The sequence below is a fragment of the Cupressus sempervirens genome, chromosome 4 (genome assembly GCF_028749045.1).
Source record: "Cupressus sempervirens isolate cs-2001-9-10 chromosome 4, ASM2874904v1, whole genome shotgun sequence".
Taxonomy (NCBI): Eukaryota; Viridiplantae; Streptophyta; class Pinopsida; order Cupressales; family Cupressaceae; genus Cupressus; species Cupressus sempervirens.
This window is the reverse complement of record NC_143121.1, coordinates 778627655-778654773: the sequence shown is the minus strand read 5'-3', so window position 1 is coordinate 778654773 and position 27119 is coordinate 778627655. Positions and strand designations below refer to the sequence as shown.

At 42.1% G+C, this 27119-nt stretch overlaps 1 protein-coding gene across 1 annotated transcript in view; it reads right to left on the bottom strand.

The window, feature by feature from the left end:
- The window catches only part of LOC149563704 (3-hydroxyisobutyryl-CoA hydrolase 1-like), a 275341-nt gene that overhangs the window by 62024 nt on the left and 186198 nt on the right, over positions 1 to 27119 (bottom strand). Inside the window, exon 12 of the mRNA XM_089826843.1 lies at positions 11471 to 11531. Coding sequence (XP_089682969.1) covers positions 11471 to 11531 — 61 coding nt within the window. The remainder of the gene's footprint in view (positions 1 to 11470; positions 11532 to 27119) is intronic.

The window sequence follows — 27119 nt, the reverse complement described above, 5'->3', positions numbered from 1 at the left end:
CTGTTCTGGACACTATATGTCTCTATCATGGTGCGCAATACTGATTCGAACATCCGAATAGAAAAGATGGGAAGCTGAATAGCCCAATGTACCTGTGCTCGTGTCAAAATCTGTTTAATCTGGTCTGCCTCCAGAGTCTCCTGCCACCACTTCCGGCATTCGCTTCCACTAAGGCTCTCAAACTGGACGGTGAGATAAGTGAGTTCTTCCTTGGTCTTCTGTTTCTTGCTACTGGAACCGGAGAGGCCTGCAACTCGAATTCCCGACGCCAAAACCCTTGAATGCTTCTCCATATTTGCTACCAACTGACTCTTCCACGGCTTCCGCTTGCCCGCTGACTCCATGCAGAAAAATGGTTTAAGAAGGGGAAAAAATTGGCTGAACCAATGAAGTGCTAGCTAAATAACCATCCGCGCAGTAGCATCCGTGGAAGGGAAAAAACGAGCCGCGGAAGAGCTTCACACCTCACACCGGCTATTTAAATTTCCCACGGAGAAAGTCTGAGACGGAGGAGGTTGAAGTGTCTTAACCTGTAGCTATTCTCTTTTCTACCCGCGGCCCCTGTGGTGGAGACGTAATGGTTTGAGGGCCTGTGGGACTTTATCTTCTCCCGCGGACCAGTAGCTTCAATTTCTTTGCACTGTTGTAACCGTCGTCAGGGAATTCAGACCCTCCTCATGGTTGAATGAAGACGCCTTTATCTGCTATCTTGCGCGTTAATGAATTTCCATACCCTGCTTCATAGCTCTGAATGTACCATTGGCTTGTTTGTTGCGTTTCTTCAGTGGAAGCTGATACCCACGGAAGCTCTTTAGTCTTCTCCGACGCCTGCGGAGCTTTATTTTCTTCGTGGGAGCTATTGCCCGCGCGGCCTCCGTTTGGTGTTGTCCGCGGGACCTCCAGCAGGTGTTGCCCGTGGGGCCTTCGGCAGGTGTTGCCCGCGGGATCTGACTTGCCCGCGGGGCCTCCGGCAGGTGCTGCCCGCGGGGTCTGACTTGCCCGCAGGGCCTCCGACAGGTGCTGCCCGCGGGACCTCCGCGGTTTTTTTTTTTTTTTTGTCAAATTTTTAATATTTTTTTTTTAAAATAACAGGGGTACCAGAGGCATCTTTGGACGCCGCCGCCGCCAGAGAGTGCTGTGCTGACGACAAGGCAGGATTCAAGGACGGCGAGAACTTCCTTACACGATATGGTTTCAACTTGGACCCGTTAATCGGCTGAGCTATCTCCTGTCCGTCCAAGGTTGCCAATTTCATTGCCCCAGTGTCGCCAATTTCTCGGATTTGATACGGTCCGACCCATCGCACTTTGAATTTGCCCGGCTTGATTTCATTACGGCCATCATACTTCAGTACTAACTGTCCCGGCTGAAATCTGCTACGTTTCAGATGCTTATCATGCCAGAGTTTGCGTCTATTTTGTGCCACTTCTGTTGCCCACTGTGCCAGCAACCGTTTCTCCTCCAGTTTATTCAAATTATTCAATCGCTCTTGAAGGCTTCCGTCATCATCCAGTTTGTTTTCCAACGCTATTCGGAGACTTGGAATCACGAATTCTGCGGGGACCACTGCTTCCTGTCCAAACATTAACTGGAATGGTGTGTCCGGTCGTTACTTTGTATGCCGTGCGGTACGCCCAGAGGGCAACAGGTAAGTTCTCTTCCCAATCCGCACCTTCCACCGTGCAGGATTTGTAGATGATGGATACCAGAATTTTATTGGTGGCCTCTGCCTGCCCGTTCGCTCTTGGATAGTATGGAGTCAACAGTGAATGATAAATCTTGAACTGAGTGGTGAGCAGTTGAATAACATGATTAACAAAATGACCTCCCCTATCACTTGTTAATTGTAATGGGATTCCATACCTTGTGATGATCTGTTCATAAATAAATTTTGCGGTACTGACGGCCGAGTTATCTGGTAGCGCACGGGCCTCCACCCACTTGGTCAGGTACTCCGTTGCAACAATGATGTAGCGACACCGTCGAGTCTTGCTCACCCTCAGTGGTCCAATGAAATCAAGTCCCCATCGCTCAAAAAGTTCCTGCGCATGAGAGGGTTGAAGTGGCATGAAATCTCTCTTCAGCGGCTTCCCAGGCCGTTGGCAAGTGTCACATCCGACGACCCATTCGCGTGCATCATTGTACACCATCGGCCACCAGAGTCCTGCTAGCAATATCTTCCGTGCAGTGGGGTCAGGCCCCATGTGTCCTCCTGCGGGACCCTCATGTGCTTCTTTTAAAACTTGCGGTATCTCTTCTTCCAACACACACTGTCGAAGAATATGATCCGGCCCCATTTTGTATAGCAACCCATTGATTAATTGAAATGTACGACTCCTGATTATCAACTTGCGCCTATCATTTGGTGACATCCCCGTGGGAAACTGTCCTGTTGAGAGGTATTCACCAATATTCCTGTACCACTCCGGCAACACCCCAATCTGAAACAGCTGTGCGTCAGGAAAGTCGTCATTTACACCATCCGCTGGTTCCCCTGTTTTGATCCGTGACAGGTGGTCGGCACTAACGTGTTTCTTTCCTGGCCGGACAATGATTTTGAAAGTAAATTCCTGCAACAGTAGCAACCATCGGCTGATCCTCCCTTGGATGACAGGCTTGTTAATCATGTACAACAGGGCCTGGTGATCAACATAAAACACAAATGGTGTAGCAAGCAAATAATGATGGAATTTTTGCACAGCATAAACCATTCCCAAAGCTTCTCTTTCAGTCGTGCTGTAGTTCTGCTCGACCTTTGATAGCAATCGGCTGACAAAGTATATTGGATGATCCAATCCGTGATTACCAGTTTGTGCCAAGGTTGCGCCAATCGCATAATTGGAGGCATCCACATGAACATGAAATTCTTTATTCCAATCCGAATATGCCAGGATGGGTGCCGTAGCCAGTCGTACCTTTAGGCCTTCAAATGCCTCATCCTGCTCTTTCTCCCATCGAAATGCTTCTTCCTTGCACGTTAGCTTATTTAACGGCTGGGACACCTTGGCAAAATTTTTAATAAATCTCCGGTAATACCCTATATATCCGAGAAAAGATTTTACCTCCGTGACATTAGTAGATGGCTGCATTTCTAGAATGAGTCTCACCTTGTCGGGATCCGTCTTTAATCCTTCCTTACAGACGATGTGTCCGAGCAGTCTGCCATGTGGAACCATGAATCGGCACTTCTTGGGGTTCAATGCTAATCGGGCCCTGCGACATCTTTCCATACACTCATCAAGTGCTGCCAGGTGTCCATCCTCTGTGCTAAATATTGACCAATCATCCAAGAAGGCCTTGAAATTTCCCACAGACATCTTGTCGAAGATATGCAGTATAATCCGCTGGAATGTGGCCGGTGCATTACACAACCCAAAAGGCATCCGATTGTATGCGTAGACCCCATCTTCAACAACAAACGTCGTCTTCAACTTATCTTCCTCCACTATAGAGATCTGATTATATCCGGAGAACCCATCCATAAAAGAGTAGATTTCATGTCCCGCTACCTCCTCCAGAATGCTATCTGTGAATGGAATCGGGAAAGGATCTTTGATTGTTCCTGCATTCAGGCATCTGAAATCAACGCATATCCGGATCTGAATAGTATCCTTCTTTAAGGAAATAACTATCGGTGACACCCATTCGCTGGTCTGTACTTTGAAGATAATGCCAGCGTCCAGCATCCAGTTGATTTCCTCCGTAACGCGTGCGGCATAGTTCTTATTCATCCGGTAGGGTCACTTCCGTACAGGTACAGCTCCGTCCACTAGCGGAATGCGGTGTACACACAATTCCCGCGGTACTCCTTTGAGGTCCTTGTATGTCCATGCAAGCACATCCTTGTAGTCCATAAATATCTTGAATGCCGCAGTCTTCAGTACTGGATCCCAATTATCTCCGACTAGTATGTTCTTCGGCTCTGCCTCGTCCCCCAAATTCATTGTTTGTAGTGGAGCTTCGTTGTACTTAATTGTCTGTCCTTTACTGAATGCATGGGCGGATGTAACATCCAACGGTGCCTCCCCCTCCTTTACTTCAGTATACTCCTTTGGATATTCGTTCTCAATTGACAGAACATTACCGCTGTGAAATAATTCATAGTCCCCCATTTGCCAGTGATAGAGACCGTTGACGGAATCCAAGTCGTTATCCGTTGTTCCTCCGTCCAATCGGAGGACACCCTCCTGATCTGGTTCCATCCGTCGTCTACCTTCATCGTCCTCTCCGTCAGAATCTGATGACAAAGCCTCTTCCCCTACCATTTGGGTATGCAGATCAATGACAAATCGGCGGCCTTTACTTTCTAGGGATAAAGTGTTCTTCTTCCAGTCGTGTCGAGCTCTTGCTTCAATAACCCACCCGCGGCCCAGGATGGCATCATATCCTTTCCTTTTCAATGGAATCACTACAAAATCCATGAGGAACGGCTGGGTGCCAATGGTTACTGGCTGTGCCATGAGGATACCTAGTGGTTTAATTCCATGTTGATCGGCGGTTAGTAGCTGAAACCTTGGAGGCCACAATGTCGGCTGTCCAAGTTTCCTCCAAGTGTCTTCTAGCAATACATTTACGCCGGACCCTCCGTCCACTATGGTGTCTGTGAGAACATATCCAAGTGTCCCCATCTCGACAACTGCAGGGTGTCGTTCGGATGTTAGCGCCAACAACATCTGATCTTCTCCTCCAGCAACAATTTCCTTTTCTTTCCGTCGACTCGATTCTCCCGGTAACTTTCCCTTCTGTAGGCTCGATTCCCCTGCCATATTTGAGAGAGCAGAACGAAGTTGGGGCATGGTGAGAAGCAAATCACTTACCTTTACTTGCACCTCTGTTTGCAAAATTTGTCGTACTATGTTCTGTTCTATGGAATTTCTTGCTGAAGTGGTGGCGGTGTCCGGAGGAGTTACTGCTTGAGATACTTTTCCAACCTCCGCCCGTGCTGCCGCAAATTTCTCCTTTTCTTTGGCGAGGTCCGGGTATTCTTTTGCTTGTTGCCGTGTTATTGCCAGAACTTCTTCCTCCTCGGCTCCAACAGTGATCAAGTTCACTCCGGATTTTGGACATTTTGAGTCATCGTGATCGCCGGGTCCGCACCATCGGCACAATAGTTGGGGTGTATTTGCTGTTGGACATTCCCGCGCAAAATGTCCCCACAAGTTACATGCTCTGCACTGAATAATTGGTCGTCCGTTTGCATCATACTGAATCCGGCTTCTGCTTGTATTGGTATTATTGTTGTTATTTTGTCCACGCCGATTATTCCTATAGCCTCCAGATGTAGCGCCGATGGCATTCGTGTGTCCGTTGCTACCTGACAGGGAGGCCTCCTGTGTAAGAAGCAGCTGCGAAGATCCTCTTGTTTTCATGTTAAAGGGGCAGTCCTTTGTCGAATGTCCCATGATCTGACAGATGTCACAGAATTGGTTCTTCGGACACGATCCTTTAGTATGACCGTCGGTCTTACATTCCGTGTACCACAATTCATTACCTCTTGGCTCTTTTTGCATATTTTTAAACTCCATCATTCAAACCATATCCTTCTGTAAGGCACGAACCTTTTTGTTACTACCTTCGTCGTCGCTGCTATCATCCTCCGCGGATTCATCATCATCAGAGTTAGAGGAGTTGGTTTTCTTCTTCTTTGTCTTCTACGCACTTTCAAGGTCGAGGGCTCTGTTGTAAGCATCGGCATATGATGACGGTGGCACAATTTTCATTTTCCTCCGCAATTTCGAGCGTAGGCCGTCCACAAACCACCTTTTCTGCAATCCGTCCGTTGGCTTGCTTTCCATTTTGTTTATTAAGTCTTTCAATCTCCTGGCATAGACACGAACAGTTTCGTGCTTCCCTTGCTTGGTATTGAAAATTTTCTCTACAATTTCATTATCATCCCGCAAGAGTTTAAATTCCGCCAAGAATTCGTTTTTAATGTTATCCCATGTATCCAGCTTCTGCGGATCCATATCCGAAAACCAATCAATCGCGACACCCCGTAGGGTTGCCGAAAATTGCCTGGCCCATTCGTCGGCATCAGTGATTCCATTTGCCCGCCAGATCGTCTCACATGTCTTACAATGTCGGAGGGGGTCGGCTGTACCATCGCCTTCAAATTTTGGCAATTTTTCTTTGGGTCCTGCCATAACTCTGGAGGTTTGCACTCCTACAGTGGTCGGCACTCCCACACCGGCAGTCTGTACTCCCACACCGGCGGACTGGTCTCCGACACCTGAGGTTTGCACTCCCACACCGGCGGTCTGCACTCCTACACCGGAGGTGTCGACAGCTGCGAACCTTGGTGAAGACAGAGGATCCTCCGAAATTGTTTCCCGCGGAAGTCTATCCTGGACGAAGAGGTCACTCCACGCTCGTGCTCCGTCGGCACCGCGAGCCGTGCGAGTTGATGCTCTTCCGTCTAAATTTTCTTCCCTCGGCGAACACAAATTCAAGAACTCCTCCCATGCTTCTTCCACCAATTCCACCCGCTGCTGAGTCTCCTCCAACAATTCCTCCGCACTTCGGTTTCCGTCGATAATCTTCTGGAATCTCCGTCGGCGTTCGGCTTGTTGTGCCAAAATTAAATTCTCTTGCGCAGTACGGATTCCATCTTTTCCCTTCGCTTTATTCTGATCCTTGTTAAGCTGATTTGGCATTAATCTTCATTCCTCCCACCTTCCAGATTCATAAGGCAACGGCGCCAAATGTTTACCGTACAGGTAAAGAAGTCAACACATACAGACAATAATAGCAGAATAGCAGAATTATATTCGCAATAGTAGATGAATCATGAATTACAATGATCCCAGACGGGATATAAATACTACTGCCGAACCTTCCCGAAGGAGTCCGTCAGCCACAATTATTCTATCCGTTACAAACTATTTACAGCCGGACCGTCGGCTACAGAAACATCGCCGGAACCATCCAGTTGGCTAACAAATAAAGCATGTCTTATTAGGTGAATGGTTGTGAGGTGTCACCTTCCTACATGTGAGCATCCATTAGCTATCTTAGGAAGATACTTTGCTATCTTTAGTCCGATAGATGGTTGCTCCTCATTGGTTGGTGTTGCCACCTCCTCCCTCTTCCTAGCCTATATAAGCATGCTACCTGGCTTGTATTTGTATCTCTTGTTTTTGCATCCTCTTAATGCTATTTTGCTTCCAGCATTTGCATTACTCTCTTGGAGACTAACTCTATGATGCTATTTTGATTTTGTATCATTTGCATTCATAGTTTAGATATTTACTCTTTGCACTAGTTTTCTGGGTTATTAATCTTATCAGATTTTAACATTGGTGAGTTATTAGATTTGTGCAAAGAGCAAAGTATTGAGTTTTCAAATCCAGAATCCTTTTGTTGTATACAAGGGAAAAAGTACAAGCACAGATAGATCCAAATCCGAAGAAGACATAAAGATAGAGGAAGGTATTGATCTACTTACAAAGAGAGAACCAGGAAGTATGAAAAAAAAAATTTGTTGGACATGTAAAGAGTTTGGTCATTTTTCAAGTAGATGTCCTAAGAGATTGAAGAAAACTAGAAAGAGTTTCCTTTCTGATCAAGTGGAAGAATTTAAAGAAAGTATGAAAAGATTCTTGAATGACTGCGATAATGAGCCTTGAGTGATTAATAAAAAGGAAGTAATGGAAGAGACAGTTTTGGTGACTATTATGGAAAGTGCAAATGTGAGAATTGATGAGAAATTCAGGATACAAGAGAGAATAGTTGATTACAATTCAGATGATGATGTTGTTACTAAGCCAAGAAATGATGAAGTATTTCTTGAGACTAACAATAATTTGTAGAATGAAGGAGAGCCAAGGCAGGAACAAAGCTTGGAACCTTCAATAGAGCCAAGAGTTGAGATAACAACTCCTACTTCAGGAAAGAATATGATAAAGAATCACCCATCTAAGTAGATCATCAAAAACAAAGACAAAGGTGTGATGACAAGAAGCAAAGTCAATGAAGAACTATGTTTGATATCTCAAGTTGAACCTAAGAATGTAGATGAAGCATGTGAAGATGATTATTGGAAACAAGCTATGAAAGAGGAATTGGATTAGATAGTAAAGAATGAGACATGGGAATTGGTTCCCAGACTAGTAGACAAGAATGTAATAGGAACTAAATGGGTATTCAGAAACAAGATGAATGAACAAGGCGAAGTTGTAAACAACAAGGCAAGATTGGTATGTAAAGGTTACTCACAGCAAGAAGGAATAGACTATGATGAGACCTATGCTCCAGTGGCTAGAATAGAACCAGTAAGATTATTCTTAGCCTATACAGTACAAAAGAAATTCAAAGTATATCAGATGGATGTCAAGTTAGCATTTCTGAATGGAGAACTTAAAGAAGAGGTATACGTTGAATAGTTTGAAGATTGTCCTTTGACAAATGACAAGGACATAGTATGCAGACTGAAGAAAGCATTGTATGGCTTGAAGCAAGCACCGAGAACTTGGTATGCGAGGTTGGACAAGCATTTGACAAAGCTTGGATATAGCAAATGTATGGCAGCTAGTAATCTATACTGGAAACAAATTGATGATGGTTTGATGATTTTGATAATATTTGTTGATGATATCATATTTGGAGGAAATGATGACGAAAGTGAGAAGTTTGCAGAGAGATGAAGAAAGAATTTGAGATGAGTATGATAAGAGAAATGAAATATTTTCTAAGATTGTAGATTGTACAGAATAAAGAAGGAATCTTTATTTCTCAAACTAAGTACTTGAAGGATTTACTAAAAAGGTTTGGTTTGGAAACATGTAAACCCATTGAAACACCTATGGTAACTGGACACGAGTTATTTACAAAGGATGCGACACCTGTTGTTGAGCAGAATAAGAACAAATCTATGATTGGAGGTTTGCAATATCTGACTCGCACAAGGCCGGACATGGCAAATGCAGTTAGAATTGTTGCAAGATTCCAAGCTGACCCTAGAGAAGCACATTATGCAACAGTCAAAAGGATATTTAGGTATCTAAAAGGAACATCTGAGTTCGTATTGTGGTATGATAGATCTAATGATTTTAATTTAAGTGCTTATACTGATGTTGACTGGGCAGGCAGTATGGATGATAGAAAGAGCACTAGTGGTGGAGCCTTCTTTCTTAGAGGAAGATTGGCTTCTGGGCTGCGCAAGAAGAAGGATTGTACATCAAAAAGTACAACGGAAGCAGAATATGTTCTAGTAGCAAACAATTGCAATCAAGTTGTTTGGATGAAGCAGATGCTGAAGGATATAAGTATAGAAATCAGTGAACCTGTTGTCATACATTGTGACAACACAAGCACGGTAAATATGTCTATGAATCCAGTGTTGCATTCGAGAACTAAGCACATTTCTATTAAGTATCACATGTTAAGAGAGAGTTGCAGAAAAGGAAATTAGATTAGAGTATGTGAGCACTAAAAAGAAAATTACAGATATATTCACTAAGCCTCTCCCCAAAGAGACTTTTGAGTATTTGCAAGGTATGCTAGGGGTTATGCCCCTTCCTACATCAGAGTAGAAGATACAAGACGGCAATAGTCTAGTGTAACAAAGCACCATTATTTGTTTAGACTGAATGTTGATGCTTCCTATATGGCGGAGTATCTGTGATGGACGAAGTCATCTAGGACCCTTGTTGGATGTTGTTTTTTAACAATGTCTTTGGACACTTGCGCTAGTTAGAATCAGATGTTGCAGAGTTTTGATGCAGTAAAGTTCATTGTTGAAACCATTGACATTGATGTCAATGGGGAAGAAGTTTAGCACAAAAAACATGTTGAGAAGAAGTACAACATGAAATGTCAGTTTGATGGAAAGCACATTGAGTATCAATGGAGGAGAATGATTGATGAAAAGGATTTGAAAAGAAAGATGAACAATCTTTTGTTGATATTCTTAGAACTAGATGTTTTTCATCTATGTTGTCATCAATGCCAAAGGGCGAGATTGTTGGAAGCTTGAATGCTAATGATATTCTTATGGGAGAGTATTGTAGATATGTTACTATGATAATATGTTACATTTATGACTGAGTTTGTCATTGATCTCAACATAGAAGTTTTTTGTGGTATCTGACAAAAGAACAAGGGAAAGATCAAGTTGGTACGGACGGTTAGTTAAGTGTTTTAACTATCCGAGGTTATGAGAGATATGTTTGAGTATCTACTATATGCAGTAACATCGGAAGAAGAAATGATAAGTCTAGAAGAAGTTATGTAAGTTTTGGTGATGTTTGTTCTGAGATAAAGTTTACAGAGGCATGTTCTTGTAAACTTGTTATATCTCTTAGCAGAATTGTTATTCTAAGAATCGAGGTTCAGGATGTGTAGAAAACATGTTGATGACGTGGCTAAGTTCACTCATCATAATATTACATGTATGGAAAGTTATTCAAGTTGCAAAGCAGAAGATTAATGTTATCGCTAAGTATAACGTGTTCTTAATGTGGTCCTATAATGATTAATTGAGGTGGTCTATCAGCTGACTCAAGGAATTGTTTTATGGACTTAGTATAAAGGAAGGACATTTTCCTTTATCAAAATGGATATGTGGATGAGATAAAAGAAGTGTTTGTAAGCCGCAGAGAGAGCCGAATGCGAAGTTGAGTAGAGTAGAGCAGAAGTGAAGGAAACTTCATTGCCGAGGTTTTGCTGAGTGATCCAAGGTTCGATATTTGGATCCAAGGCTCATGACCTGATCTACAAGGTCTAACAATGTTTGGTTTGGTTGACAGAACAAAGGAAAGAAGAACATAACATTAAATTGCTTGTTTGAGCAGTGACCTCTTCTTGTAGTTGAAATTGCATGTTTGGGCAGTGGACTCTTCTTGCATATATTGTAATACAACTCCTAACAGGGATTCAAAGTCTCCTAACAGGGACTCTGTGTACTAAATGTTGTAATAGACTCCTAACAAGGTCCATCCTCTAACAAGGAATATTTATATTAGTACATCCTCTTGTGGGTGTCACTCCCACTAGGGTTTTCCCTCTGATCAAGGGTTTCCCTAGTTAACATATCTAGTGTAATTGTCTATGTGAATCTTATTATTGTTGTTGTTTATTTTGGTTGAATGGTTAAATTTGTTTTTAAAAAATATATGTTATCTCGGTGGACTATTGTTTCTAACAAATCTTTAAAGATAGAAACAATAATACATTTAAATAGGTTTGAAAGCTAGAACGATTGCTAAATAAGCTACATGGCTTAAAAAATCCAAGCACGATAGCTCAAAACATATGTAGTGGTAATTCTGAACTTAAAAGATAGTGAGCATAAAGCAACCATTCAACGCTAGATACCCACCACACCTCATAAATAATAGCATCAAATAACATAGTATGAATTCAGATTTTGTCTAAAGCCAGAAAATGTGAAATAAAGCCCATAAAATTCATATGCAATAAATAAGTATGGCTAGCTATTAAATCTTAGAAGGTTACGTAATATGCAACTCACAAGAGCAGATAAAATATCTTCGACTGTTTCTTTCGAGAAGCACTTGTCAATTATATCCAACCTGTAAAGATCATAATGCATCACAGCATCAGGCAGAGAGTTTCCAGTATAACAATAAAAACACTACACAAAAAAGTGCAAAACCCTCTGACTTCAGGAAAACCAGCAACCCTCAGTCAGAAAAAATAGAAAACCTTTGTAAATCTTAATCAACATAGTTTTTCTGGTCAAAAAACACTAAAGAAATCAGCAAAACCCAAAAACATTGTTTTCAAAAATTGCTAAAACACGAAACCCCTTGATTTTAAAAAAAAAATTCAAGCAAAAAATCTTCTAAAAATCTCCCCAAGAAATGCTTAGGAAAATCTATGAGTTTTATTCTATAAAATAATATACCGAAAAACCCCATCACTTTCTTATAAAAATATTGAGCAAAAAGCTTCTAGTCAGAATCTTGAGGTAATTAAATCATGATTTATATTGGAAAAATTCGCCAGAAACCAAACCCTGCTTTAATACCCTGAAATGATAATCAACTACTATTCAATGTTATTCAACATTAAAAAAAAGGAGAGGAATATTGCTTCAATAAGCAATTGTAAAAAGATCTTTTCATAATGGAAACAATTAAGAAATAAGAAAAGAACAGAAAATTACAAGACTAACTAAACTTAAAGAACAAAATATTACTAAAAATTGACTCACTCAAAAGAAAGTTACATGACAATGATAATAAATATTACAATATCACTTCAATATTAATTAATTTAATTAAGGAGCTTTAATAGTTAACTAATTGAAAATTTATTAAGTCAATTTATTATTATACCCCTAAAATTTATACTAAGAAGAGAGGGAAAATCAAAAGGTAAAGAAGAGGGAAAACCAAGTAGCGTCATCAATAGTTATAAATAAGCAGAAGGGGATTCATCTGCGATATGCTTCGTTTATTTCTCTTATATTTATAAGGAGATTTTCTAAGCTTGACACCTTGGACAAAAACCCTAATGGTTTACTACCTTTGGTAGAGCAACAATCTACTCTAGCCAATTGCAAGAAATATTACTCAGGTATTTTGCTGCTTTCAGCATGCTCTACTGTTAACTAATTCAAATTTATTAAGTCTCCTTTGGAGGTAAAAATTGCGAAGTCAAAATTCATTGCTATTTTGTGACTTAATAAAGAATGGACACAGGTTTGAGTAAATGGATTTGTTTTAATACAATAAAATCTTATATGTTGCTTGGCATAACCTTGGAGAGAATGATATTTGGAAGAATAAGTCTCAGTTTGGCATGGAGTTGTTTCATATTGGCCCGGGCACTTTCTAGAGAATAACTCTTAATCAAGGTTAGATTTATTAATTCATGGAGTATGGCAAAAAGTGTAATGTACCTGGTGACGTCACCTAGCAAGCTGAAGGCTCTATACGGTTTGTGAGTTAGAGTGTAGGAGGTACGGCTAAGTGGAGAAGTGAAACCAGGGCCATACGGTTTATGAAATGCTGGTCGTACATTGAGACAAAGCTCCGTACGGGTGGAAGAAGGGCCGCACTAAACAGTTTGTACAGGTGTGGGTATTAAGTAGGCCATACGAAGCAGAAGTTCAGCCGTATGGTGATTAGGGATGTCCGCACGATGGTGATTATGGATGTTGTATGGTGTGTGCAAGGACAGTACAAAATAGGAGGCCATATGGAGCAAGGATACTAGCCGTACGGTGAAGATAGTAAATGGTAGGAAGAAGTAAGAAGCCGTACAGGGCAGGAGTGAGCTGAACGGAAGAAGATGGAGGTCACACAAATGCTTCCAACACAGAATGCGATCTGCTTTCTACACAAAATATGATAAAACACACTTGAATGCAAATAACAATAATTGCCGAAAGATATTACTCCAATTTGCCTGGTCCAGGTGACAAAATACATGCAACAACAGAATAGGGTGAGGGTTGAATCCCACCAAAACCGCACGAGCCAAATAGGGAAGATCTTTCACTTCCGAAATGGCAAACAATTCCGAACTCCAACAGTAATCCACAGTACAGAGAAAATATAATCCAAAGCATACCTACAGACTTCCTACAAGCCATGCTTAAATACCCATCGGGGAAACCTTTCCGAGGGTGTACAAAGATAGTTGACAGCGACACAAACTTCGAAAACAAAATAAAAATGGATCCGAGATAAAATAAATCAATCGGCCTATTACAAAGATTAATTTATTATTTATTTTATAACGGGAACATTGCAGTCCTCTCGCCCAAAATTTGCTTGTCGTTAAGCAAGTGCAATGCCAAGTGCTAGAGGATGTGCTCACCTTCCCACGTTGCATCCTCCAGCGGTAAGTGTCACCAGCGTACCAAGTATTTCTTCACAGTGCGGTTCTGTAAGGTCTTCTCACGTACTTCGAGGATCTCGGCAGGTTCCAAAATGAGTTTTCCTTCTTTGTTGAGTGGTAAAAGGTTGGTAGCAACTGTGACGTTCTGCCCTATGGCTTTCTTCAAACAAGAAACATGGAAGACATTATGAATGCCGCTCTCCTCCAGAAGTTCCAGTTCGTACGCTACCTCACCAATGCGACGAACCATGCGATCGGGACCATAAAATCGTGGCTTCAATTTCTCCTTCCCTGTTCCCTTTAATGAAGACTATCGGTATGGTTGGAGCCAGAGATAGACTAGATCCCCCACTTCAAAACTCCTCTCTATCCGACATCTGTCGGCATACATCTTTTGTTGATTTTGTGCCTACTGTAGGTTTTCTTTCAAACTCCTCAATATGTCCTGCCCTTCCTAAAGCCAGTCCCTCGCCCTTCGAGCACGACTGTCACCCAAAACTGTGTCAATGAAGGAGAGGGGTTCGTACCCGTATAGAGCTTTGAATGGTGCCATCCCGATAGACATGTGATACGTGGTATTGTAGCAATAATCCCCCAAATGGATCCATTTTACCCACGCTCATTGTTGTGCCAAGATGTAGTTCTGAAAGTACCCTTCAAGCCACTTGTTCACAATCTCAGTTTGACCGTCTGTCTACGGGTGGTAACTCGTGCTTGGTGATAATTTTGTTCCTGCCATTCGAAACAATTCTATCCAGAAGATATTGACGAATCATCCATACTAATCACTGACGATGCTTCGGGGTAACCCGTGCAGACGAAAGACTTCTCTGAAAAACAGATGGACAACTTGTGCAGCCTAAAGGTCCGAGGGAATGGCGAAGAAATGTGCATACTTCGTCAATCTGTCAACCACCACGAAGATACAGTCCTTTCCATTCACCTTGGGAAGACCTGTTATGAAGTACATTGATATGCTTTTCCACTTATGTTTGGGAATTAGCAAAGGCTATAGCAGCCGGACAGGCAGATTGTGTTCAGACTTGTTCTATTGGCAGACCGTACATTCTCTTACATGCTGCAACACGTCCCCTTTTAGTCCCTTCCATGAAAACCTCTCTCAAAGACTTTTGTAAGCATTGAGGAAATCAGGGTGTCCAGCCAGAGGTGATTCGTGTACTTCCTTCAAGATCTTCTGCTTCAGTTTGGATTCTGGCACCAGGTATATTCGGTCTTTCTAGTAGATGATATCATCCACCACTCTGTACTGATCATCGTGGGTGTGGCCATCCACTATTTCACAGGGAAATGTATTCTTGGAATATTCCACTAACAGTTGTGCCTTCCAGTCAGCTAAAATCTGGTCTAGTGAGCAGATGGTGGGTTTTCTGGACAAGGCATCTGCAACAACATTGTTCTTCCCTTTTACATATGCAATGTCGAAATCAAAACACTGAACTTTGCTTACCCATTTTTGTTGCCGTTTGTTCAAGTCTCGCTGCTCCAGGAAATATCTCAGTTTGTTGTGATCCATACGGACAAAATACTTGGTACCTACCAGATACTGCCGGAACTTGGTTAGTGCATGTACGATGGCCAACATTTCTTTGTTGTAGATGGAATACAGATGTTCTGTTGGTGTGAGCTTCCTACTCTCATAGGCGATGGGGTGTCTATCCTGCATCAGAACTACTCCAATGCCTTCCCCGAACGTGTCGCACTCCAAAATGAACGGTCGGGTGAAATCAGGCAGTGCAAGTATGGGACAAGTGCTCATGGCCTTTTTCAGCTTATCAAAGGTGAGTTGTGCCTCTTCGTTCCATTGAAATGACCCCTTCTTTGTCAAATCCGTTAAAGGTGCGCTGAGCTGAGAGAATCCTTTAACAAACCTCCTATAGTAACTACACAGTCCGAAGAATCCTTGCAAGTCCGTGAGTGATTTTGGCGGAGGCCAGTCGAAGATAGCCTGAATCTTCTCTTGATGCACTTGAACCCCATATTTACTGACAACATGTCCCAAGTACAATATCTCTATCATACCAAACTCACATTTGGACTGCTTGGCGAACAAGGACTGTTCCTCCATGATACTCTGAACTTCATTCAGATGCTTCAGATGCTCCTCCCATGTCCTACTATAAATAAGATCATCAAAGAATACCAATAGATACTTACACAATTGTTTGTTAAAGATGCAGTTCATGCATAATTGAAATGTAGCTGGTACATTGGTCAATCCGAACAGCATGACCAGGAACTCATAATGTCCGTAGTGGCAACGGAAAGCTATTTTCTCCACATCTTCTCTCATTTGGATCTAATGGTATCCAAAACAGAGATCTATTTTTGAAAAATAGACCGCTCCATGCAGTTCATCCAGCAACTCATCTATCCTTGGAATGGGATACCTATTTTTTATTGTTTTCTTGTTCAATGCGCGGTAGTCCACACACATGCGCATCGTTCCATCCTTCTTTTTGACCAACACTATAGATAATGCGAATGGGCTGGAACTAGGACGGATTCATTCTTTCTCTAGCAATTCCTGAGTCGTCCTTTCGATCTCCTCTTTGAATTTTTTGGGGTGGCGGTACGGTGTGGTTATGACCGGCTTTACCCTTGATTCCAACTCAATAGTGTGTTCAAACCCTCGGTGCGATGGTGTGCCAGGAGGAATTTCCATAAAAACCTTTTCATGTCTACTTAAAATATTTTGGAGCTCATCATCCTGTGGAGGTGTTCTTTGCCCTTTTATAGGTTTTGTCGAGATGAAACAATGTGTAGCCCACATAACGTCATCGTGTCGAAAGATTGCCTCCATCCGATGCGCAAAAACTTTCCTCGGACCTTCATTCACCATTCCTCGGAGGACGACCTTTCCATCAACCACAAAAGTGAAGTCCATTCGTTTGAAACTCTAGGTGTATTCATCAAGGGTTTCCATCCACTGTATTCCAAGAATAACTTCCATGTCTGCCAAGTCCACTATGAAGAAGTCCTCAATTACCGTGTGATTCGCCATTGTGATGCTCAATTGAGGAACAAGGTGCGTGCAAGGCAGGAAAGTCACTCTGGCTACCTTGACCCGAAAGCCTGAGTGCGCCTCCGTAGACAGACTTCTTTGTCTTACCAAGGATGAGTTGATGAAATTTAGAGTTGCACCGCTATCCAACATCACTGTAACCCTTTGTCCCTGAAGGGTACCTCGTACATGAAAAACTGTGCACCTTGGACTGCCAGCCAATGCAATGGCTCCTCCGCGCTGTACCAAAGTAGCAATTCTCTCCGTAAGGTTCAGACTGATGTTGGTGTCATGGTAGGGTTGGTTATCTTCAGCCGGCATTTCTCCCTATTCGTGTTCATCCTCATCTTTGGATACGACCTCAATTTAGTGGATCTTCCCTTTCTCGAGGCATCGGTGGCCAAGCTCCCAAGGTCCCTTGCAATTGAAACACAATTTCTTCCTTCGGAGTTCCTGTCGGCTAGCTTCATCCAATGACGGCTTCTTGGGCGAAGGTTTGTCCCTCGGAAACGTTAGCAGTTTCGGATGTGAGTGACTTCAAGAGGATGAGGATGATGCCGACGATGATGCCATACTTTGTGCCTTACTAATTGCTTCCGACAGGGTAGACGGATTGAATCCCTTCAACCAACCTTTCAGCAGTTCTGCCAGTCCGTCCATGAAGAGCATGACCTGCCTTCTTTCGGAAATGTCTATGAACAAAACAGAAAGTTTCTGAAACTCCGCAATGAACTCATCTACCGATCCAATTTGCCTCAATTGCGCCAAATCTTTGAAATTGAGCTTGGGATCTTTCCCATCAAATCGTTCTATCAATCTCTCCATGAATTCTGCATGTCTTTATTTGATCATGCCCTAATGTGATGGTACCGTAGTGCCACCATTCGTGCGCAACTCCCTCCAAGTGCAACGCGACAAATTTGATTGCTTCTTCTTCTAGCATAGGATTCAGTTGGAAGTAGGTATCGACTTTCATCACCCACGCTTGCGCTAATATAGAACCCAATCCGTCAAATGGAGACAGATTCACCTTACTCAACTTTCTCCTGAGATCATCGTTAAAGTATCCTCTATTTCCGCCTCCCGAATATCTCATTCTTAGATCTGCATAATCTTTGTCGGAAATGTCTTCTTCAAGGTTTGCATTCTTTCAGTCTTCTCTCATCTCTTCGAAAGTTGGTTGTCTCTCTCCGGGATGTGCCTTCATCTGTGGTGGGAAAGTTGGCATGGAAGGTCGAGAGCGTGCTGGCTAAGGATGTGATTTACTCGACACCGAGTCTGCGCTGTGACCATTTTGTTCTCCAAATATTTTGTTCTCTGCCAACTTCTTGAGAGTTTCTTCCATGAGTCGCTGCGTATTAGTGATCTATGCCTGATTCCTGTCAAGTTCCCTCAGAAGAGCCACAAGTTCGGTAGCGGTTGGTTCACGTTCGTCCGCCATTTGACCAACGGAATGTATCCTTTTCCAACTATAAACTCTCTTTCACTATCCATAGGCTGGCAAGATTGAAGCTCTCTGATACCACTATAATGTACTTGGCCCAGCAAGCTGAAGGCTCCATACGGTTTGTGAGTCAGAGTGCAGGAGGTACGGCTGAGTGGAGAAGTTAAACCAAGGCCGTACGATTTATGAAATGCTGGTCGTACGTTGAGACAGAGCTTCGTACGAGTGCAAGAAGGGTCGTACTAAACAGTCTATACGAGTATGGGTATTAAGTAGGCTGTACGAAGCAGAAGTTCAACCGTACGGTGATTAGGGATGTTCGTACGGTGGACAAAAAAGGTCGTACAATGGTGATTATGGATGTTATACGGTGTGTGTGCAAGGACAGTACGGAATAGGAGGCCATACAAAGCGGTGAAGATAGTAAATGGTAGGAAGAAGTAAGAGGCCGTACAGGATAGGAGTGAGCTGAACGGAAGAAGATGGAGGTCACACAAATGCTTCCAATACAGAATGTGATCTGCTTTCTACACAAAATATGATAAAACACACTTGAATGCAAATAACAATAATTGCTGAAAGATATTACTCCGATTTGCCAGGTCCAAGTGACGAAATACATGCCACAACGGAATAGGGTGAGGGTTGAATCCTACCAAAACTGCATGAGCCAAATAGGGAAGATCTTTCACTTCCAAAATGGTGAACAATTCTGAACTCCAACAGGAATCCATAGTACAGAGAAAATATAATCCAAAGCATACCTAAAGACTTCCTACAAGTCGTGCTTAAATACCCGTCGGGGAAACCTTTCCGAGGGTGCACAAAGATAGCCGACGGCGACACAAACTTCGAAAACAAAATAAAAATGGGTCTGAGATAAAATAAATCAATCGGCCCCTTACAAAAAAATAATTTATTATTTATTTTATAATGGGAACATTACAAAAAGGTTTGGATTTTAGGTGTATTTCATTCCCTATTTACTGGCACAAGTTACTGGTATCATGGCTTCCTTATGTTATTTGTCGTGGGACTTCTACACTTCCTACATAAGAGCTATTTGCACTTTTTGTGACCTCCTTTCCTGAAGGCATGTTCCTTTCTTGCAGTGGCTACATTTGTTGGTGGCAACCCATCCTTGTTCAGGATGATTCTTCCTTTTGAACCACAAGGTCATCGTTGTAGCAGAATTTCTGTTGGTAATGCCCTACAACTCCCAACACAAGCATTTTTATATATATCGACTTTCTTATTAGTAGGGTTATTCATTGCTTCTATGCAGAGTGATAAAGGTGTAAATTATTTAATTTGTTCTCAAGCATATCTTTGATAATATCTTCTTTGTAAACCCTTGAATTTATTAAATATTGCATACATAGGTATTTGACCATTCAGAAACATATTTCACTTTATTGGAATATTATTCTTGGGCAATTAATTTTCGTTGTGCGTAAATATGCAATCCTGTACCAAACAATTGCAAAACTGGAACTAAACATAAAAAGAATCAGCATTGAAAAAAAAAAAATACAGCAATTATATTTCAAATAGCAAGCACATAGGTTCTTAATCTGGGTGTTAAAACAGAAAATTTGCAAAATCATTGCTAAAGGTCTTTACACACAATGATATGCAAATTCTGATCGAGCCAAACTTACAAATGATAAACAGAGACGAGTCAATGCCGGAATGGTAGTCTATATCATCCAACTCTAAATCAATGCCAAATTGACAAATAGTGATATATGATATAAAATGGATCTATTTACCGTACAGGGTAAAAGGATGATTAACACATGTAGTATAACACGATATAACGCAAAACAGATACGTTTCATATGCGCAATATGCTATTAAAATAACCTTCATGTTTCTTTTTAATGCTCACTATTGTATCTTATTATATCTCTCTAAATATTAGAATGTTTCTAATATTTAGGTGTAGTCTAGAATAGAATGTTTCTATTCTATTCGACTCTCCTCTTTGTATATATAGATTAGTTTGATCTTTGATTAATTCATTCAAGTATTCCACCATTTACATTCATAACATGGTATCAGAGCTAGGGTTTAAACCCTCTGTGCAAATCGACTGAAAATTTGTGTCTTCAGCTACTGGTGTTCTTGGAAACCTATGGCTTAGTCTGTAAATCACAAATCTGAAGGTCATTTTTTCAAATCTGGAGGTCGTTTTTTCAAATCTATTCACATCCAAATCTCAAAAAGTGGGATTTTTTGGTTGTTTTTTTTTTTTCAAAAACGAGTCTGTCTATCCCTGTTGGATATTCTGTTTGCGTTTCAGCTGCTAGGTTTTGTTGTTTTTTTTTACCTGCAAACATCATTTTTTTGCCTTTTTTTGACCTTTTTGGCCGCCGACTGTTATTCTGCTCGAAACCCTAGTTTTTTGACTCCAGAAAATTTTTCTGATCACAGTCTTGGTGGATTTTTTGAAATCTCAAATGGGTCTTCATCAGATTTTTGTGGGTGCCTCATTTTTTGTGCCTCGATTTTCGAGCCAACAAATTCGGATTTCGACATTTTATTTTTGGGTTTTTTGAGCTCTTTTCTGGGTACTCCAATTTTTCTAGGTCTTTCATTTTCTCACCTCGAAGTTTGTGCCATTTGAAATATTCACATATTATAAGCATCTGTATCAGCAGCATCAGAAGTCGGACTCAATTAAACAGCACGCCAATACTGCTCAACACTCAGAGCAGAAAGAATCTATCTACCATGCCTTTATGGCAAGCATACCTACAAATCATGTGAAATCTTCTGCCTGGTACATTGATTCTAGTGCCTCCCGACATTTCACTCATAGGCGTGATTGGTTTGTTGAATTCACTCCCTATTCTGACTCAATAATTTTTGGAGGCGGCAAAGAATACAATATTGTCGGCAAGGGCAATGTTCAGATTTAGTCTGGAGGAAGAAAACTCATGTTTCTCAATGTATGTTATGTTCCTGGCATGAAACATAATCATCCGCTCTCAAAAGTCTCTAGCATCAGCGATACGGTCATCTAAACATTCAATATCTAGCACAACTTGCTCGGGATAATTTAGTCCATGGCCTACCTAATATTCAGACCCAGAACCATCGCGTTTGCGGAGCTTGCCAAGAAGGGAAGCAACATAAGACACCATTTAAGAATGGTGAATCATGGCAGGCATACAGAGTACTCCAGCTAATCCATGTTGATGTATGTGGTCCTATGAATACTCCTTCTATTACTGGGAACAGGTATTTTTTACTCTTTGTGGATGATTTCAGTCGCAAAATGTGGGTATATTTTCTTAAGCAAAAATCAGATGCCTTTCTTGTATTTCAGCAGTTTAAAGCTCTAGTAGAAAAAGAGTCTGGTTCCTCCATCCGTACTCTTAGGACCGATAATGGAGGGGAATTCTGTTCTTTTGCTTTCTCTGCCTTCTATACTACTCATGGCATTAGACGTCAGTTCACCACACCTCACACCCCTCAACAAAATGGTGTTGTAGAGCGTTGAAACCGTACCATCACAGAAATGGCTAGGGCTATGCTAGAATATAGAAATGTTCCCAGAAAATATTGGGTAAAAGCAATATCCACAGCTATCTACCTTCTTAACCGGTCACCCACCCTTGCAGTTAATCATAAGACTCCTAAGGAAGCCTGGTCTGGTCGCAAACCTAGGATCAACCATTTGAAAGTTTTTGGCTCTTTGGCATATGTATGGATTCCTGATGCCGAACGCACTAAGTTGGATTCCAAAAGCCAGAAACTTATGTTTACAAGATACAGTCACACACATAAGGCCTACAGACTGATTGATGTAAATACTGATCGTTTAATCTTCAGTCGTAATGTTGTGTTTGATGAGGAATTTGGACCATTTCCGCTCTCTGACTCCCCACCACATTTCGAGATTCAGTCTTCAGCTATCTCTGACTTGGGTTCTTCTATTTATATGAGTCATCTGATGCTACTAATACACCACCTCAGTCACTTCCAGTTAATACAACTCTTGCTCCTGCTTCTCATCCAGCTATTCCGACAACATCTGATATTGGCTCCTCGACTCTTCGGCCAAAATGGTGGGCTCAAACGATTAGTGATCTTCGTCCTGATGAACTCATTGAGGGTAGAACCTCCAGAAATAAGAGCCTTTAGCACAACACAGTTAATATAGCTCTTATGGCCAACATCCATAGTATCCCTGAGCCCCAGATATATGCAGAGGCCAAAGGAATTCCAGAATGGGAACAAGCAATGGATGTTGAGCTTCAGAGTCTTCAAAAGAACCACACTTGGGTTCTTTTAGATCTCCCTCCTAGGAAGAAACCCATTAGCTGTAAATGGGTCTATAAGGTCAAGTACCATGCAGATGGTACCTTGGACAAATACAAAGCCAGACTTGTTGCTTAAGGATTCACCCAGCGCGAAGGCATTGATTATGAGTTGCACCAACAGCCAAGATGAGCACTATTCGCATTCTTCTTGCAATTGCAGCTCAGGATGGTTGGAAAGTTCATTAGATGGATGTGAAGAGCGCCTTTCTCAATGGTGAATTACAAGAAGAAGTCTACATGACGCAGCCCCCAAGTTTTAAGGTTGCCGGTTCAGAACACAAAGTATGTAGACTCCAAAAGGCCCTCTATGGTCTTAAACAAGCCCCTAGGGCTTGATACATAAAGATTGATCATTACTTGGTTGCTCAAGGATTTCAGCGTAGTTCGTCAGACAGTAATTTGTATATTAAACACTCTGGTAATAATATTCTTTTTCTTGTTGTCTATGTGGATGATTTGATCATTACTGGAAATTCAGAACATTTGATTTCAGAAATCAAATAGGATCTATGCAGAACTTTTGATATGACAAATCTCGGATTGCTTCATTATTGTTTAGGTATTGAGGTTTGGCAGACTGACAACAGTGTCTTTTTGTCTCTGTCCAAGTATGCCAGAAGTTTGCTTGATAGGTTTCGAATGCAATATTGCAAATCTGCCTCCACTCCTATGGAGACTGGTCTGAAATTGTCCGCACAATCTATTTCTCCTCCTGTAGATGAAACACTCTTCAAGCAACTAGTAGGTAGTCTCATCTACCTTACTACTACTAGACCTGATCTCAGTTTTGCAGTCAACTACATCTCACAGTTCATGACAAACCCCAAGACTGATCATTGGATTGCAGCAAAACATGTGTTACGCTATGTACATGGTACTTCAGATTATGGTCTTCTTTACACAAGGAGTACTACTCCTCAACTCAGTGGATTCACCGATTCCGATTGGGTCGGCTCAGTTGATGACAGGAAATCTACTTCTGGCTATGTGTTTAGTATCGAATCTGCAGCAGTTACTTGGACCAGTAAGAAGCAACAGGCACATGCACTCTCCTCTACAGAAGCAGAATATAGAGGAGCTGTCAAGGCAGCTTGTGAAGCAGTTTGGCTCCGGCAGATGCTTGCAGATATGCATATTCCTCAAGCAGGTCCGACTTCTTTGTTTACAGACAATCAGGGCGTACTCAAACTTGCCAAGAACCTAGTGTTTCATGAACGAACCAAGCACATAGAGCTTCATTGCCATTACATTCGAAAATTAGTAGAAGATGGATCTATTCAGTTACGCTATATTCCTACCTCAGAGCAATCAGCAGATATTTTCACAAAACCCCTTGGTCCTAACAAGTTTGTTAAATTCAGGGGATCTATTGGTGTAGTAAATAGATTGAGCATTAAGGGGGGGGTATTAAAATAACCTTCATGTTTCTTTTTACTGCTCACTATTGTATCTTATTATATCTCTGTAAATATTAGAATGTTTCTAATATTTAAGTGTAGTCTAGAATAGAATGTTTCTATTCTATTTGACTCTCCTCTTTGTATATATAGATTAGTTTGATCTCTGATTAATTCATTCAAGTATTCCACCATTTACATTTGTAACATATGCTTATTACAATAACTCCAATGATAATTCCAAGTCCATTTCAGACAGTATACATATACCTTCCTGAAGGGGTGACTCAAGCATCACATGCCTGTTCAAATACTATTCTACCTGTCGGCTACACTATAGAATTTACCGACAACATCATCCCCCAAAAACAAAAGTCGTTTTCAGATGACAATACAACAAAACTCAAAAATAACCCACTAAGTACATCAATGCATAAATACTAAACAGAGGGATGTGTCCCTGACGTAGTGGTCATCCGCGCCCTCAACTTGTTCAGCTCCGCCTGTAGCTTGTAGACTTGCTCTTTCCTAACCTTCAGTTCTGCTTCTGCCTCCATTTAAAGCTCTAAAGCTTATTGCATCATCCCTGCCATTTCTCCCAGCTCTTTCTCCTTCTCCTCTACTACTCTCTTCTTCTCTGCCGCTATTTGTTCCTTCTCTACTTCCAACTTCTGTAGCTGACTCTGTCTGTCTAACAAGGTTGCCCTCTCGGATTCCCAGGCTGCCCTCTCCATGGCTAACCTAGCAGCTAACTCCTCCTAAGCCTTCTCAATTGCTACCTGATCTGCCTGGCTCCTCCGCAGGGTGTAGTATGCCTTCCTATGTATCTCCACTATCTAGTGAGTCAAAGCCTCTACACGGCTCTCCATGCCAGGATCTCTCGGCGTCGCCCAGTCCTATCGCATCTCTGCAGTCTCCACATCTGGCCATCCCCACTCCTCAAAATAGACTGTAAAGGTAGTCGAGCATCCTAATCTCATAAAGGATGTTACTCCCTCCAGCTCCTTCACTACCGAGTCCAACACCTAAGTCTCTGCCAAAGCTAACACCTGGCGAGCCCGAGTCACTAGAGCTGCTACATCAGCAAGGAATGCCTTTCTCATCCCTACTTCCCACACTACTGGATGTTCCTATTGCACACCATAGCCCTATATACTGCTTTCGTCATACACTCAATAGCATTGTGCAATAGTCCCTCAACTTGTGTCTGCCCAACCTCCTATGTCTGCAATGGATTCTCCTCTAGAACTGCTTCCCGCATGGGTGTTTGAAGGTACACCACTCGAGGTGCTGGTATGGTGGAACAGTGTACTCAGGTACGCACAACTGTTGAGTTCGGCTCTCTCTGTCTCGCTCCAGTGATGCTAGCAGTGTCGTATATATCGTAACCACTGCATCAAAACCTACTACATCCAATCCGACACCCGACGCCCCCAAATCCTCGCTAGTCAACACCTCCATTACCCGTATCTTTGTGTCCATCTCAGTATCAGGTACCAATGTCTCATCTCCAACCTCTAGTAAAGTCTCACAAGTCGGCTCCATCGTGAACATCGGAGCCGCTACCTCTGTTGGTGATGGATGTGCCTCTGTTATTGCCTCCAGAATAGCTCATGTCTCTATGGTAGGCTACGTCGCAATCAAAACTAGTGTCATCACCACTGCCTGCCTGAACTAACCAAAACCTAGAATGCCATGTATGCCAACAGGAGCCAAATAGCTGAAAGTGTAGGCCGTGGAAATCTCAATGGCATTGCTGTAATCATTTCTACCTCCTCGTCCTCTTCCTCTTCCCCATTGGTCCCATTCTCCTCTGAAGAAGTCTCCTTTCGACCACTGTCTGTGTTTCCACCATCTGGCCTCGGTCATTTCTGTCTAATGGTTTTGGTGCCAAGTGTATCCAAATGCCTCCACTACACAATCGGTGGTTCGCCAGGCGCAAGTGGTCCCAGTTTGGCCTCAAGTGCATCATTGGGGATCATCCGCGTCATTGCCTCCAGGAATAGATCGATGGCATAATGCGACATGTAGAATGTCTTGTGCTGCAATGTCATGAATTCTGACATCCGTTCGGCCAACAATGTTGCCCAATCATATGCCCTACCGTGCAAAATCCCGTTCATCATCACTACATGTGGAAACGAAATACTCGGGCCGCAGCTAGAACCTGTGAGGAGACTCTTCACAATGTCCATCAAACAGCGCCAGTGACCTTGTATATTGGATTTCTTCAACCCTCTTCCCTTCGATGTGTCTAAAAGAACCTCCTACTCTGCCTATGACAGGTCTTCACAAACGAGCTGTATCAATTGTATCTTCACTTCTCGGCTGATCTTTTTAGGTTTACTTTCTATTTTCCTTCCACCTTGAGCATGGCCAGGTATCCCTAATACTCATGTGAAGTTGGCCGATTTGAATGACACTACTAAGTTGCAATCAAGATATTCAAACGTACTGATTCGAGAGAACTTGTCATACGTTTCTATCATGATGCGTAGAAACCCTTCATAGTCTCTGATACAAAATACCGGCATTTGTATCACCCATTCTACCTATGCTTTTCGAATGCTATCTTTCACCTGGTGGTTGTCTAGAGTCTCCTGCCACCACTTCCGACATTCTACACCATTCAATCCTTCGAATGTAACACTGTATTGTAGGAATATCTGTCGCAACCGATTGTTTTGGTTGCTTTACTTTCTTCTTGCTTGGACCTATACTGGTTCCTCCTGCTACACGGACTCTGGATGGCAACATCTTCACATTTCTTTTCATGGCTGAGTCTTCGTCTAGTTTCTTTTTCCAAGCCCTTTTGCTAGCTGACTGCATAACTGTCACGTCCTTGTCATTTTGCATGATAGATTGCAAACTGTTAGGTAGGTTGCTTCTCCGTACAATCTTGTTTCAAAAAAATTCCTCTCCTACCTTGGTGCCTATACGGATCTGTATGGTCCTACATCAAGGCTTTCTGAATGGCTTCTTTCCCTCCAACACTCTCTGCTGTACGGCTGCTCCTAGTTTGTTCACCCCTTATCCTTCTATGATAGATGTACGGCCACTGTATTTATTTCTCCTTGCCGTGTTGTGCTTTCTTCCTCTCACTGCGCTTGTACAGT